This window comes from Glarea lozoyensis, assembly GCF_000409485.1.
Source record: "Glarea lozoyensis ATCC 20868 chromosome Unknown GLAREA17, whole genome shotgun sequence".
Taxonomy (NCBI): Eukaryota; Fungi; Ascomycota; class Leotiomycetes; order Helotiales; family Helotiaceae; genus Glarea; species Glarea lozoyensis.
Window position 1 is genome coordinate 404860 of NW_007360991.1, and position 16282 is coordinate 421141.

A 16282-nucleotide genomic window follows, 5' to 3' on the forward strand; every position below is an offset into this window, starting at 1 on the left:
CGCGCAGTAGACTTAGGAATGAATCAGTCATTACCGATTACTTGTCTCTAAAGTCTTGAAATCTTACTCGTTTTCAAATAGGACTTTAAGAATTTAGATCACCTAGCATGCCAGACGAACTGTGCGGTACTGCATTCATTGAACAACGTACAATGGTGTCTAGGACAAAATAAGTGTCAGATACCTGCCTACTAATTTTGAACTCAATAAGTCGACTTCGAACTGAGTTTAAGAAGTCTTGTTTACTTAAAATAATTGACGAAATAAGTCATATTGTTCCAAGTTGATCCACTAATGACGATATTTCGTCAACTTAATCGAAGAAATATCGTCCTTCCACTGCCACTTATTTTGTCCACCGCGAGGCCGCTTGAGCTGTTGATTTGTTGTTATTGCCTATGGCCGACGACTTATTATAATACATGACTGAGAATTGAATCCCCACAGAATTTCTCAATGTCAAGTGCAAGTCATGCTCCCCACAGGGCTGCGCAGGGTCCTTACCCCACCAAATCAGAAATCAGGTTTCTTCAATGCAACAAATGTAAACGCGACAACACCTTCAATTTGCATGTCAGATATTATGTATTTCTTAAGCCCGAACTGTTTTCAACCAATTCACGACGATCCCAATTCTTAGAGGCACGCGACTGGTCTGCGATGGAAGTAGTCATCCGGCGGTGCTGGGTGTCTGGAGTTACTAATCAATCGACATGGGCTAAACCTTAAGCTGCTGACGGGAGAGGGGAGAGTGTGAAAGATTTCCCATTTTCGACCCTTCGATATCGGGTCTCCTAACAAAGAGGGGCGTGAGTCAATTCTCTATCAGCAGGGTACAGCTTCACCCTGTCGCTTTTCGCCTCTTCTCCTGTTTCGTTAAACTTCGAGAATATAATGTTCTTGCTCGCCGCGTAGCTTGTGCTGTATATTGAGGGGAACTGGATTCCGGTAGAGCCGCGTTCAAGATGCCTCTCAGATCTGCTGCGGCGCGGGAGCGCGAGGTTTACCGGTATGATTAGAAAAAGGCTGTTCCACTGCTGCTTTCAATACTGACTGTTGCTTTGCAGGTACTACCAGCCAGATGAAGAGAAAGCAAAGATCAACCCCGACGGGTCTCGGGTCCCTCAAGCGTCGAGCGATCCGATATTGACTGCATTTGCGCAACTGGGTGCGCTCCGAATGAATACGAAACGAGGGATCATCACGTTGTCGACCTCGACCGCGGAGTTCATGCTCGCCGAGTCGGGGAAGGCGCTTAGCTTGCAGAAGGACGACGATGAGCACGATCAGTTATGGCACGGTGTGGGGGTGTTCAACAAGTGTCCAGATCAGTCAAAAAAGCCATCGGGTCAGTGCTGGTTGATCACTTCTGCGTGGAAGATAGGAAAGCTATGGTTATCAACGACCTTACGAAACACGAGGAACTGAAGACGCAATGGGTCGTGCTGAACAAGCCGTTTGTCCGCTTCATCGCCGCCGTTCCGCTGCGTAGTCCGGGCAGTGGGATGGTCATTGGAAGCTACCTGGTGGCTGATGATCAGGTACGCGAAGGAGGGTTGACGGAGTGCGAGATGGAGTTCATGTTAGATATGGGAGCTACTGTCATGGATTACCTCGAGGCCGGGTTGATCAAAAAGAAGCAATATCGATCGGAGAGAATGATCAAAGCTGTGAGCTTGTTTATTGAAGGGAAATCATCAATAAGAGATTGGTGGTTGGAAAGAGGACATAGGTTACAGCAACCTTCTGTCATGCAGCGGACAAGATCAGCCATCGAGCTTGACAAATTGGCTGACGCCGAATTTGGCATACAAGAGCCTGCCAGCAATCTCTCGAGAGGCTTGAGTAATTTGCAAGATGAGGGTCACGGTGGCAGTCTTGCAAGAGCTCTTGGAAATTGGCATGACGATGAATTGAGCTCAATGCCCCAGACCCCCTCTTCTGTTTCAGGGATGTCGGTCGGAAAAGCAGATTCAACAACCGGCAGACCGGCATTTCCAAGAGCTGAGAGTCATATGTCCTCTGATAGCGCTACACAGTCTACCCTGGTATCCAAGTCCTATATAGACCGCAACAGCTCCGTTACCACCATGGACACACTAGTTGACCCAGGTGGTGAAGGAAAGGACAACCGCGCTTCTGTTTCTTTTGATCTACCTCCGGTACAACTCAACGGTGACAGCTCTCTCCCAAAAGGAAGCCATCTCCCAAAAGAATTACAGGACGCGTTGCTTTCTACTGAACTACGTGCTGTCTTCTCACGTGCCAGCAATTTGATCAGAGAGGCTATAGGTGTTCAAGGTGTTGTATTCTACGACGCCAGCGTAGGATCCGTTGGTGTTGGTTCTGAGCACATCGTTATTGGCGAGAAGGCGCCAGGGCCCTTCCAAACGGAGCATGCACCCACGAGCAGTGAGGACGAAGCCGGTAGACGCTTGTCTGTAGCCCACGCTGATGTGAATGGCCACTCTGATTCTGCGATGCCGTCAGATCGTGAGCCGGAAAAGTCATGCCATGTTTTAGGTTTCAGTACTCGGAAGCGGTCGAGTCTTCGTGGGCACAGAGCCTCTGACGAATGTGGCACTCTCCCTGAGAATATCATGAGAAGACTGCTGAAGCGCTATCCCCACGGCAAGATATTTAACTTTGGTCCAGACGGCACGTACTGCTCCAGCGATTCGGATAATTGCACAACGCCAGGCATAGATCCCACGGCAGCCCATGGTAGAAAGGCAATTAATGATGAAGCACAGTCATCACGAAAGAAGTATTCAAAGGAGTCGGAGGCAAAAGCTATTCTCAAATGTTTACCAGGAGCAAGAAGCGTGTTTTGGTTTCCCCTGTGGGACCAGACGAGAGAACGGTGGTTTTCCGGTTGTCTGATTTGGTCGAACTCTCCGACGAGGGTTATGTGTCCAACAGAAGATTTGACCTATCTAGCCGCATTCGGCAACAGCACTATGGCAGAGGTAGCTCGGATTTCCGCTCAGGTGTTGGACAAGATGAAGTCAGACTTCATTTCCAGTATCTCACACGAGCTGCGGTCTCCGCTTCATGGCGTTCTAGCAAGTGTTGAATTCTTGCAAGAGACTGAAATGACGGATATTCAAGAGGATATGGTTAACAATATCCATGCGTCCGGGAAGGTACTCTTAGACACCATCAATCATGTTCTCGACTTCTCCAAGGTCAATAGACGGTCCAAAAATAACACCTCGCTTTCGAAGAGTGCCAGACGACGGAAGAAGAAGGGTATTGTTGAGAAAGCAACTGTAGAGGAGGAGGAAGATCAGACAGATATACTCAAATTAACCGAAGAAGTCATCGAGAGCATATACGCAGGTCACAGCGTAGGGAAACCGGTGTTGAGTCCGAATTCACATCGCAGCTCATTCATAGCTACCAAAGAGTATGCTGTTAACGTTGTGACTGACATCAAATGGGAACCGAACTGGACCTTTGAGATAGATCCCGGCGCGTGGAGTCGAATTTTGATGAACATCTTCAGTAACGCATTGAAATACACCAAAAGCGGCTTCGTCAAGGTGTCACTGGAGCTTGAAGATGAGGGTGTTGCAAGAAGCAAGAAGTCAAGGAAAACCATGGTCCTGAAGGTCAGAGATTCGGGTAAAGGTATCTCTGAAGAGTTCTTGAAATACAGGCTATTCAAACCCTTTACTCAGGAAGACTCCTTAGCTACAGGAACTGGCTTGGGTCTGAGCATTGTTCGGCACATCATTCAAGATTTAGGCGGTACCATTAACTTCACTAGTGAACAAGGTACTGGCACAGAAGTTACTGTCCGACTGCCCTTACGGGCACAGAAACCGGCGGCAATTTCTCCCGAAGACGAAATGCTTCTAGAGGTTAGAAACATCACAAAGGGCTACACTTTCCGCCTTGAAGGTTTCGACAGATATCCCGATATCGCAGAAGCACCAACTGGAATTCTCTCAGCAGAGGCAGAAGCTGCGATGTTGCTCAAATCGGCAGGTCAAAGCAAGCTCGTTGATTGGTTCTGTATGGAACCATCGCAGCCTACTGATGAATATGGAGCCGATATCATCGTTATCATGGAAGCTGGTGTACCTCCAAATGGTGTGGAGGAAATTCTCAATGCTTACGACCACTCGAAGCCTTCCAAATCGGGCAAAGCCATTGCCATAGTCATGTGCAGTGGCTATAGACCTACTCCCAAGATGCTCAACTGTGGTAGATTTCAGATCTTCTATTTGCATCAGCCGCAAGTATCGTCCTATTCGCTGTTGGGGCCATTGCTAATGTCATGCAGATACGGTCCACATAAATGTGCGAAGGTGCTACATAGCGCCTTCTGCGAGAAAAAGCCTTCCATCATTCCCGAATCCGCATCACAGAGGCGAACATCAAATTCGGAAACACCAGGACTCGCCGGTACAGGCAACTTTCATATCGCATCTGAACCCGCGAGCGAGTCGCAGAAGACAAATGGCGCAGCACCGAAGCTTGCATCTACCATCAATTATGACCCACCTGAAAAGAAGCATATCGACTTGCCCAATGGGACTGACAAGAAAGATTTTGGGCCGGATATAACAGACCTACTATCTCCCAAAGCCCACGTATTTCCCGCGAAACAGAAAAAACTCGAACCTGTAAGAGAGCTCAATCCTCCTGGCCCGAATGAAAAACAAATGCGTGTTCTTCTCGTGGAAGATAACGAGATCAACCTGAAGCTTCTCGTCGCCACTATGCGCAAGCTGAAAATTATCCACACAACAGCCATGAATGGACTTGAAGCCCTAAATGCTTATAAGGACTGCCGCGGTCAATTTGACGTCGTCTTCATGGATATCAGCATGCCAGTAATGAGTGGAATCGATAGTGCACGGTACATTAGGCGATTTGAGAGAGACGAGAAATTGGCAGCGACAAAGTTGATAGCGCTTACTGGTGCGGCAAATCCGACTACGAGACAGGAAGCGTTCAACGTTGGCGTCGATTTGTACCTGACCAAGCCTGTGCCAATGAGGGAGTTAAGAAGCATGCTGGAGGAGATCAAGAAAGAGAGTGCTTTTGACGTTGAGGTTAAGTAGTGAGGTGTTTTACGATACTTGATCTGTCTAGTACATAAGAGGGCTGCTTGTGTGAATATATGGAGCCATGCTTCATGACGTATGAGTGGACAAAACGAACCGGCGTCAAAATATTTGGCCAATTTTACTTGGAGTTTTAGCTCGGGTGTTCCGGAAAGAGGTGCGTGGATGAGCGAGATTACAAATTGGATGAATTTGAAGTACATAATCGGCGTTGCTTGTTTATTCTAGGAGGCTCAATTTGGAAAAATAACCATCTTGGATTGTCGGTTTTTGTTAGGGGTTCTGGAGTTTTAAGAAGGATTGGTGGGTGCTACCAGTTCCAGAAATAAGGAGCGGGTTGTTTGGGTGTTTAGGATAAAGATACATAATAAAAATGTCTTAAAATCTCCAATCTTCTGTTCATGAGCTGAATCACAAAGTCGAGTGCTTCAAACAGTCAGCAAACATGACCTGAGTCCCATAAGTTTATTGAAGCTTGCTATATTTTGTTGCATACCGCAAAAATACTGACATTGAAACCAAATGTCTTGTACAATTTAAGTAATCTTCATTTCTTGTTACAATTTATCTCGTAAATCGACATGTAAATGCAGTGTCCTATGAGACTTGAGTAAAAGAGCCCCTTCTTTCTTTTGTTTTATCACCCTGACAGTCGACTCTTCGCTTTATTTGATTGTTAAATTCCTCTTTTCCATATTATATAAGAAAGTAGTAGAACGACACTATTAGGAGTCGGACAGATAAGATAAGCTTTATACGCCTTAAAATTGTTAATAGTTGAATATATATAGTTTTCTAAAATATGTTATATATTGAAATTAACAAACAGAACATGTAATATTGGTTACTTAATAGAAAAGACGTTAGTTTTGACTGCTAATTATACATGCTGTGCTGTCCACCACAACCGCACGATCAATTTTCCGAGCCTCGGCCTCGGAAGCCATCGGGACGGATCGGAGTCCCTTGCGTAGTGTCACTTGTGAGCAGTTTCACCACAACGCTTCCACTTCCTGCAGCTGTAACCATCTTCCGTACAACTTCGTCGTTCGCCAATTGCACATCCTCTGAATTCAACAAACAACATATTGCACATCCGCTGCCAAAGGTAGGTCGAGATGAACATAACTCAACATGACTGCAATGGCCCTTCTCTGCCAAGAGCCTACAGGCCTGGACTGCGATTTATCCAATCAGGAACTACAAAGCCGCTCGTGGATTGCGCGTCCAGCGAGCGAGCATAGCTTCATTTTGCCTCTCACCCTCGCCGTCAACAGCTAACACAGTCTGTTACACTTACCTGAGTAGCGGGCTGTATCTTTCCTAGCTTCTGTTGCGCAAGAGTTGTCAATACGAGTTCTTCATCGCATCATCTCCTCTCAATTCTTTTCCTTTATCCTGTCCCACGAATTGCTCACCGCAATTCACCCTTTCCATCATGGCACACAGTATCGACCTGTCTAACAGCATCACAATGCATCCTCACCCTTTCCATCTTCATCCAAATCGCACGGAGCATTCACGGTCTGGGAACCACACGCCAATCCCCTCCCAGTCGTCTGCGAAACCTGCTGCGACCACAGCTTTCGAAGCTGTCACTCCAGGAAATGAGGTCCACGATCCGATCGCGAGACACCCGACTTCCATGAGCATGAACGATTTAGAAGACCAAAGACCTCCTCGATATACCCGCGAAAACGACCCATATCAGCTTGCCTCCGCATTCAAGAATGAAGACGATCTACGCTTGATCACAGCAAATACTTCTCGAAAACGCGATGGCTGTGGTCCCATCAAGTTCAACCAAGGCGCCAGTAAAGCCCATGAGATCAAGAAATTCTACGAGAATCAGAATGAGAACATCGAACGTATGCTTAAACCGGTCGAGGATCACGTCGAGCAAGCAAAGCAAGAAGCAGGTGATGATAAATTGAAGTTTCAAATCGCTTTCTATGGATCATTCGGTGCCAGTATCGTGTTGGCGGGACTCCAGCTGTACGGTGCCATCTCCTCCGGCTCTCTTTCGCTTTTCACAACCATGGCCGACGCAATTTTTGATCCTATGTCCAACGTTACACTTATCATGACCAACCGCGCGATCAAACGGGTAGATCCGAACCGTTTCCCATCAGGAAAGGCACGCCTCGAGACCGTGGGAAATATCGTCTTTTGCTTCTTGATGACGACTGTGTCGTTCATTTTGATTGCCTTCTCCGTAAAGGATCTCATAGATGGAAACCATGGTGAGGTCAAGAATTTCCACTATCCCTCAGTCATTGCAGTCGGTGCTGCATTTGTCACGAAATTGGGACTGTTTCTATACTGCTGGGCTCTCAAGGACAAATACTCTCAAATCAACATTCTGTGGCAGGATCATCGCAATGATCTCTTCATCAACGGTTTTGGTATCCTGACGTCTGTTGGTGGTTCCAAGTTGAAATGGTGGCTCGATCCAATGGGAGCCATTGTTCTTTCTCTTTGGATCTCCCGAAATTGGTTGTCTACCGCCTTTTCCGAATTCCTCCTCTTGGTTGGAGTCACAGCCGGTGTTGAAATCCAACAATTGATCACCTACGTCTGCTTGACCCACAGCCCCGACATCGAAGGCATTGACACCGTTCGTGTTTATCACAGTGGGCCTCGATTGATTGCTGAAGTAGATGTGGTCATGAACCCAGGTCGATCATTAAGAGAGACCCATGATGTTGCTGAAGAGTTGCAGATTAAGCTCGAGTCATTGCCCGACGTGGAGAGAGCCTATGTGCATGTTGATTATGAGACGACTCACAAGCCCGAGCATGCTTATAAGAAGGATATTTGATGAGATGTCGAGCTGTTCAAGCGGATATTGAGATTTTAATGACTTTACGAATGTTAGATATTGGGAGCAATTCGTTGATGGATTTCAACGCGTACATATTTATTCTACATACTCTATTTACAGTAATAAAAGCGAACATTTTAATGAATGGGGGTATCTCTAGGTATCTTCTGTACAAACTGTTCTGTTGGATCTCCTATTTCTGCCGAGTGGCTCTCTTCGCCTCCTATTCGACTGCGGTGGGTTTGATCATTGAACCTCATTCTATATACCTTCTTGTGTGGTCTTCTTGTACGAAGTATTCGTATCAATCTTCTGCTTATCGGCTTTGCAATTTCTGCATGGCCTCGTGGCGGATGGGTAGGTTGTAGAACAACCCATCATGGTCCTCAACTCTCAAGTTCAAGTGTATGCTTCAGCACTTGAATGTGAACCACTGAGCCCAGGTACAACCAGGGTCCATTATTGCCTCTTTCACACTTCGTAGCGTTAGCAAGGACCTGTGAGCATTTGCAGGAGAGAAAACTTACATGTAAGTCTCGAAATCCACTCCCCTCCTCTTCCCAATTCTTCCTCCTTCAACATGTTCCCACCTCTCAGCTTTAGGACTAACTTCCGCCCAGGCAACAAGCATCTTTCTCCAATAACAAGCTTGAGCCGCGGGCGTCAAAGCTCTATCCCTAAACGCATCCACGCCATTCTGCGCAATCATCTTCGCTTTCTCGGGATTCGCTAAAAGTTCCTCCATCACAGTCTCAAGATCCGAGTAATCCTCCTCGATCTCTACGAAATTCTGCAACGGACCAGACGACACAATAAGCGCATGTTGCGGTTCGATCCAGATCCGTTTGGGGATAATCACAACCGAATTACAGTTCTGCAAGTACTTTCCACGTCCCGAGTACGACCATCCTAATCACGCGTTAGCTACCAATTCCCAAGGAAACTTTCAACAGAACTTACCTTCCGTCTGAATCACAAATTGATACAAGCAATGCTCCGGTACAGTAATCGTGCTATCCGCATCATACCCCGTCACATGTCTCGCATCCCTCCACTGGATATCCCTCACATCCGCCCATTCCTTCCCCTCGGCCTCTGCAATCAACTTCACACGATTCACATTATTCTTCCTATCACCCCGCCACACCACCTTGGGTATTTTCTCCTCAAAGGGCTTCTCCAGTTCTGCTATCTGCGCCCGCATCTCCTCGTAGCCGCCCATCAACGCCCGTGACCACGCCCAGTACCCGAAATCGCTCATGACCCATTTTTCAGGCTCGGTGGCGAGACGGGTGAGCGCCCAGATGGGTCGGGGTGAGGGGGCGAGGATGTCGTTTACGGAGAAGGAGAATTCGCTGTTGGGGATGGGGACGGGGGAGGTGAGGAGGGCGCGGTGGATGGCGTTGAGAGTTGCGAGGGCGCGCATGCGTGGGTGGTCGCCGAGTGAGATGTGGGCTTCTATTATGTACAGCTATGGAAGTGTTAGTATGTGTATTCGAGGAATGGAGATGTTGTGGATTTGGCTCGCGGAGGACAAAACAAGTGGCAGTCGAACCAGAATAGTTCTTCAACTAAGTTGACGAAATATCGTGATTTAGTGGATCGACTTGGAACATTATAACTATCGGAAAGGTGACTGCCACTCATTTTGTCCTCCGCGAGGTTGCGTGCTGAGGAACTTGGATGTGTTAAGAGGTGTTACCTGTTGATCTAAAATCATAGCCCGCACCATCCCACCAGTCGCGACGTCCTTTTCAGATGAGATGTCAATCTCCTCCACCCTCACCTGTCCTATCGTCTTCCTATATCTCACCGCTCTCTCAATCTCAGTAAACAGCCCTCGGAACGCAGTTGTGCATTGTTCCTCACTCAGCCCAAAGTTCTTGGAATCCCGCGTGCTGTTGAACGCCCACTTTCCTACTACGGGTGGCGAGGTAGACGGTGTCTCATTATGCGGATAATCTATCGGAATAAGAGGTGTATGAGGTGGTTGTGTCGGTGGTGGAGTTGTATGGATAGGCTGAATGGTCACTTCATCGTCTACAAGTCTTCCACTACCGAAATCGAAGGTCCGCGAATGGAAGAGGAGGATCGTGTAGATGAAGGCGTTTAGGACGAAGATGACGATCAAAACTCGGGGGTTCCAGAATTTGGAGGTTGGAAGGCTGAAGGTCATGATGGATGGCGCTTCCCACAGTTGAAGCTAAGGAAGGAAGGGAGATGAAGAGAGAGTGTTGGATGGAATGAGTAGATACTGTAGGAATAGAGTATGAAGATGTAAGAGTTTTCCAATTGGTTTTGTGCATTTCAACACGTATCCGTCTACGCTCAGAAGTTTACTCAAAATTCGAAACCGACCCCAAGGCGGTACTGGGCAGTGTACTGTGCTCATAATCTGCATTATCCCATTGATATCATTTGGTACATAGGATGTGTACCCATGCCCTGCCAATGACCTAGCATTCTAGGGCTCTCATTCCTCGCCGCAAACCCTAAAGGCGTGGACCATATTCTCAGGCTGCCTGTTATGGACATAAGGGGACGCGAGTAACAGAGTTCTTGGCATGCGGGGGGATGGGTTTATAGGATGTGTGAGGTTTGTGGGGATGGTAGGGTAGTACTGTAGGTTTTGGATCGGCGGTGGTTTGCGTAGGTCGTGTAATACGGTGTTGAAAATGGACCGGTTTTGTGGAGGAATTTTGGGTGGTTTAGAATCTGGTGGGTTGCAGTTTATTTGGTGTTCTCGTGTTCAATTTGCAGTACGAATATGCATTCTTTTTGGAATATAGAGTTATCGAAGGGTTGAAAAATTGAAGCCTCACAGTTAACTTTCTGTTACTGCGAAATGTTGTTCCGAATTATCAAAATCATATATCTACACATCTGCACACCACATTCTACTCGAGTGCTACGACATCATCTCATACAAAATCACCCACTCGGCATCCAAATCCCATATACACACCCATGAAAATGAGGCTACAAAATCTGCCCAACCCCCGAAGAATTAGACGGGCTAGCCAATCATAGAAATTTTGCCGTGTTAGTGGCTGCCTGCTCATCAAGGGTGATCTCGATTGGAGACTTTCATGCGGCGGTTGTGTAGTTCTGGAAGGTTTGTTGGCAGGGGAGGCAGAGTTGCGGCGATGGGTGAGACGGGGGTGTCAGCGCCGCAGCAGGGTCAGAATGCGGTGGATGAGCTTGTTGTGATGATTTGCAGGGAAGGGGGGTTTGAGTGCCGGGCTGGCGTTGAGGAGGAGGGGTTTTATTACTGGAAATTTGTAAATTGAAGGGTGCTTGATAGGTTGTGATCAAGGTAGAGCGAGGGAGTTCCAAGACTTCCATCAAGCTGAAAACATGTCCCGTCTTCGCTTGGCCTAGTTAACTATATCGTACATGGAAATAGCAATGACGATTGGAAGAATAAGGATTTCGTCAAATATCAGATTTGTAAATCCCATACATAACAATAAATCAAAGTGGTGTTTGGCCATGCAGTGAGATTTCGTCAACTACTGTAGAAGATCGACAAGCGAGGTTTTGGGCTTACGTCCCCCTGTCACCAGCATTAAGTCAATTGGCTTGGGGCCGGCCATTTCAATTGGGCCAGAATTGAATTGTGGCTGTGGTGGACGCTGAATACGAGACTGACAGGAGAATTGTTGATTGGTTGGCGTTGTAGGCGCAGGTTGAGTGACTCTATTGTAGTGAGTCAATTCGGTGAGAGGGTGGATGAGATATATCTTTAGGAAGTTGAGGAGCAAAATGAAAACTTCAAATGTTTTTGTTAAAGACAAAATCAAAGACAAAACAATAAAACAATCCGCTCGAGATCTCCAAATGGCATCGCCCAACTCACCTCAGCACGAGCCACAAGCGAGGCATACCAACGACCGCCCGGCTTCAAGAACCCCTCCACTCAAAAACACAACCACAGAAAGCATCACCTCAATAGGATTCAAGATCTTCACATTGAAGATCCCAGAGGAGAATTCTTAGTAAGTGCCATGTTTCAAAATGTAACATCTCATACATCTAGATGTTGCCTGTACCAAGGGTCTACGTCTTCATTGCGTTTTCCGTTTAGGCATCAAGTTTGCGAAAATATGCACGCGTTGCCTACCAAAGTACCACAGGCATAAATCCACTTGTTACGTGATAGTCTTCGTGTTGAGAACGAGTGCTAGTGCAGAGACTCGTTTTCAATACGACGACTAAGTAATGTTGTGGTGGACAGGATCAGTGGCTTGTATCTTGACTCGAGATACATCCGGGCGTAGGAGGCGCTCTTGCCCTAATAAATTTAAACCCAGTCCGAGGTTTTTTTGTCTATCGAAAGCAATAGACGAAAATATGGAATTTCGTCTATTCTTTGGAACAATTGTCGTGGTCTGACGGCCACTTATATTGTCCACCGTGGATCAATCCATCTTCGCGGTAGACCATACAAGTGGTAGTCGGCACATAGTTCTCATTCGGTCTACTTAATACTAAATCATATATTTCATCTTACATTTAACAATCAAAAGCCATTTTTCTTCTTAAACCCGTCAAGCACAACTCAACACATCCAAACTTTCCTCCCATTCACATCCCTCTCCAACCACGACCACCACTGACCTCCCCCTCTAGTCCCCTCCCACCCCTCCTAACTCTCCCTCCTGAAATCTTCCGCCAAATCTACACCTACGTCCTCGTCCCTCCCACCTCACGCTGGGAAACGCGCCACAAAACATTCTGTGAGCATCGGGATCGAACGGGTGTTAGCGAGAACCCGCCTTTCACGTTGAAAATTTGGTGTCAGGATCCTGCGTGCAAGAGACATGTGTATCGGGAAGAGCAGCGGAGACATGATATGTGTGGGTGTGCGAGGGGAGAGGGGGCGGGGTTGTTGAGGGTGTGTAGGGTGGTGTATGAGGGTGCGAGGCGTGTTTTTTGGGGGGCGAGGAGGTGGGGTTTTGATGATGGGTTAGTACCTAGTGTTTCTTTTACATTTCTGGTTATGAGTTGTGCTGTGAGGTTGAAGCTCGTCTTGTCTTTGAATTTGAGAGAGTCGTCAAGGTAGCGCTAAAAGTGACGTTCGCCGTTTCTGATACGTCCGAAGGCAGCTCAAATGCTCGCCAGACCATCACTTTAGTGTATTTGCTCTTTGGATACTAGTATCTTCTTTAAATATGTCCAATCACAAAGTAGAGGATACACATTGCTAACTCATCTATTCCGTTCACAGATATCAATTCGTCAAGTTCTGCGACAAAATACAGCCGGAGTCCAGAAAGTTAATCCAAAATGTTGAGATCGTAGGTAGTGGAGCCTGGGATGGAAGTGCCTTTGACAACACCGGACCTCGGTTTACTGGCACTCTCATCTGGGATTCTTTGATGAAATTGGAGTGTCTTAAAACTTTGGTAAGCTATAAACTCAAACTTTTCCGACGCATTCAAGTTTCTCTCTCTCTGAGATTGAGACTCCTTGATCAGATGTCTATCACAGCCAGATTTATTGTTTACTAACTTCATTCAGATAATTCGTCAAGATCACATTGAAAACCACTGCAGCAGAATCGTAGCATTATGGGCTCTTCACCCCGATCTGACGATTAAAATGGCAATTAGTCTCCGGGTCATGCCCTATGATTGCACAATACCTAAACTCAAAGACGTATGGATCATCGTTCTCGCTGATTTGAAGAAAACAAAAGAATGGGGCCCGCTCCGTGATCAAGCGAGACGGTTCATGTATGACAGTATCGTGGAGAAGTGTAGGAAGGAAGTGGAAACCCAGCTTACAGAGGTATTAGAGCAGAGACCGAAGGCTGTAGATGAGAGATTGAATCCAGTAACGCTTCCGGGCGGTCTAGTGCCGGGAGTGGAGGAGGTGATGGTGTTAGGCTTGCCTAGTTGTACGAAGGAGAGGTTGAGGATGTGGAAGGAGGAGATTAGAGATGATGAGGTGCGCAAGGAGAGGGGAGAGTTGACGAGAAAGGAAGAGGAGGTGAGGGTTACGGTTGAGAGGAGGGAGCGGGGACGGAGAGTGCGGGCTGAGAGGGAGGCGGAGGACGAGCAGAAGCAGAGAAGGGCGGCGAAAGAGAGTAATAGAAGGACCGCCGAGAGCAGAGAAAAGGAAGAGGAAGAGGAGAGGAAGGCAGACAGAGAAAGGAAAGAGAGAAGGAATATCAGAAGATTAGAGGAGGTGAAGAAGAAGGAGAGGAAGAGAGTTCCTGATGGATGATCGTGATAGATTACTATATACCAGTCGAAGTCTACAATAAACAGAATTGAGAGATTTTCTACAATACCATGGGCTGGTGAACATGTGCAGCTCAGGTTTTGTTGCATATCGCAACGACGAGCCGTAAGTTGGACGCCGTCCAATCTACGGCTCGGAGTATTCGAAACAACTCCATCCATTCCGTGACATTTTGACTGCGACTTGCAACAGAACTTCAGGACGCTGTTTTGACCAATCATCCGACAGTGTCGACGATATTGCAGATTACTGCAATATGCAACAAAACTGCATATCTCCTTCGACAGCTTTTGCTATGTCGACTCATTGCGATGTGCAACAAAACCCTAAAACATGTCAACAGTTATCACAGTGTCGATTTTGCTGCGATATGCAACAAAACCTATAGTTCAGTAGTAGTCTTCGCTGGATTACTGCGATATGCAACAAGAAAATCTACCTTAGTTTCCTTAACACGCACAGAACAGACTGGTAGTCTAGCTTCTATGTCAATCCATTACGAAATGCAACAAAAAGCGAATTTCCTCAGATTACCTAGAACACCTCGCGGAGGACAAAACAAATGTCAGTTACCTACGTAGTAACCTTGGACTACACAAGTCGACTTCGAATAGAGCGTAAGAAGCTTTATTTACTCAAAATAATACACGAAATATCTCATATTGTCCTAAATTAATCCACTAAATAACTCGATTTCGTCAACTTAATCGAAGAAATACCGTGTTTTAACTGCCACTTATTTTGTCCACCACGAGAACACTTAGTCTCTATGTCGATTTACTGCGATATGCAGCGAGAAAAACACACTTACTAGAAACGTACGTAGGTATGTACACTCTGGCAATTGTGCAGATCCAATTGTGTGTGCAAAGAACGCCAAACTGGGTACGCTCGAGAGTGTTACCAAGTTGATGGAAATGCAAACTTCGCAGTGGGGCGATCATATATCGTGGCTGAGTAGGAATGAGCTGGTGGAGTATAGCAAATCCTATACAGGAATATATGAGCGGTATATAATCTATCCCAATCCGCTTCTCGTTTGATGGCCTGTATCCCTCGTTTCTTTCAAAGGTTTGTAAAAGACTGATATGCGCCATACGCCTCTGATACCATACATTTTTCATACAATTTTACACATCATAACCTCTGCTGCACAAATATATTACCTCCTCGAAGCAGCCTTTCCACCAGACCAGGCCTGCGGTTGCCACTGTTCACCCGCGCTACCCTGTGCTCTCTTCCACGGATCATCTTTCTCCTCTTTAACTTTCTTTTCCTCCATCTTCCCCTGCTCCTTCACACTATCCGGAACCTCCCCAACACTTTCTGGCTCCGTTGTATCATCAACCACACTAGTCCTCCCCTCCGATTTCCCCGTCGCCTTATCACTCTGAGCCATCCCCAGCCCCAGTGCCGGCAGCGGCTGCCCTCTGACATGCCCCGGCGCATCAAGCACACTTGCTTTATCATTCCACCGCTTATCCGCTTGCGCAGCGAGAATCTTTAGGTTTGCCTGTCTGACCACGTCTTGGCTCTGCTCAGCTATGCTGGGGGCGTCGGTACGGGTATGTCGTAGCCATTGCATCCATTGAGGACTGACTTTGACGTCGGAGGCGTGGGTTCGGCCGGGATATTGTACTATTCGACGCATGCGGTGTTGGTGAGAGTTTAGAGTGTCGCGGAATTCCCAGAAGGTGTTGCCGTGAAGGTCAAGGCCTGTTGGTATGGTTAGTTTTGAGTGTGGTGAGGTACTGAGCGGTAGAGGGGAATGGCGAGATCATTGCTGGAAACAACGACAAGAGCTCGGAAGAATGATTCGAATACAATTACTTACCAACTAAAAATCTCTTCCTCCCTGGAACCCATTTCTGGGCTTTCCATTTCAACCATAATGTCTTTATAGGACCGAATGGTTTGGAGGACATTGCGGGGTGATGTTGATGATGTTTGATGTGAGCCTCGCTCAAATATTTGTAGCCTCATATTTGGGCATGACGTTCTGACTGGATATGATTGGTTGTGCCCGGATTTCAAATACGAGCATGTGACCAAACTCGTATCGACCTGAGAACTGGTCTAGATTTTGTTACACTTCCGTATGCAATCTATTAAAGTTTGCATTCATACCTTT

The 16282-nt window shown here is 46.8% G+C and overlaps 5 protein-coding genes across 5 annotated transcripts; 3 read left to right on the forward strand and 2 right to left on the reverse strand.

Moving 5' to 3' along the window:
* Positions 1–965: 965 nt before the first annotated feature.
* On the forward strand, positions 966–5075 carry GLAREA_11965 (CheY-like protein; the record flags this gene model as incomplete). The annotated part of the gene is made up of 3 exons (XM_008082747.1): positions 966–1009; positions 1068–1331; positions 1385–5075. The coding sequence occupies 3 exons, from the start codon at positions 966–968 to the stop codon at positions 5073–5075; spliced, it is 3999 nt and encodes a 1332-aa protein (XP_008080938.1).
* A 1441-nt stretch (positions 5076–6516) lies between these two features.
* On the forward strand, positions 6517–7899 carry GLAREA_11966 (cation diffusion facilitator 1; the record flags this gene model as incomplete). Its single annotated transcript, XM_008082748.1, has 1 exon — positions 6517–7899. The coding sequence occupies one exon, from the start codon at positions 6517–6519 to the stop codon at positions 7897–7899; it is 1383 nt and encodes a 460-aa protein (XP_008080939.1).
* A 415-nt stretch (positions 7900–8314) lies between these two features.
* On the reverse strand, positions 8315–10078 carry GLAREA_11967 (DUF821-containing protein; the record flags this gene model as incomplete). The annotated part of the gene is made up of 4 exons (XM_008082749.1): positions 8315–8378; positions 8430–8811; positions 8863–9373; positions 9605–10078. The coding sequence occupies 4 exons, from the start codon at positions 10076–10078 to the stop codon at positions 8315–8317; spliced, it is 1431 nt and encodes a 476-aa protein (XP_008080940.1).
* Positions 10079–11667: 1589 nt separating this feature from the next.
* On the forward strand, positions 11668–14133 carry GLAREA_11968 (uncharacterized protein; the record flags this gene model as incomplete). The annotated part of the gene is made up of 4 exons (XM_008082750.1): positions 11668–11900; positions 12535–12870; positions 13133–13310; positions 13426–14133. 4 exons carry the CDS (start codon positions 11668–11670, stop codon positions 14131–14133), a joined length of 1455 nt encoding a protein of 484 aa, XP_008080941.1.
* A 1180-nt stretch (positions 14134–15313) lies between these two features.
* On the reverse strand, positions 15314–16076 carry GLAREA_11969 (uncharacterized protein; the record flags this gene model as incomplete). The annotated part of the gene is made up of 2 exons (XM_008082751.1): positions 15314–15867; positions 15986–16076. 2 exons carry the CDS (start codon positions 16074–16076, stop codon positions 15314–15316), a joined length of 645 nt encoding a protein of 214 aa, XP_008080942.1.
* Positions 16077–16282: the final 206 nt, after the last annotated feature.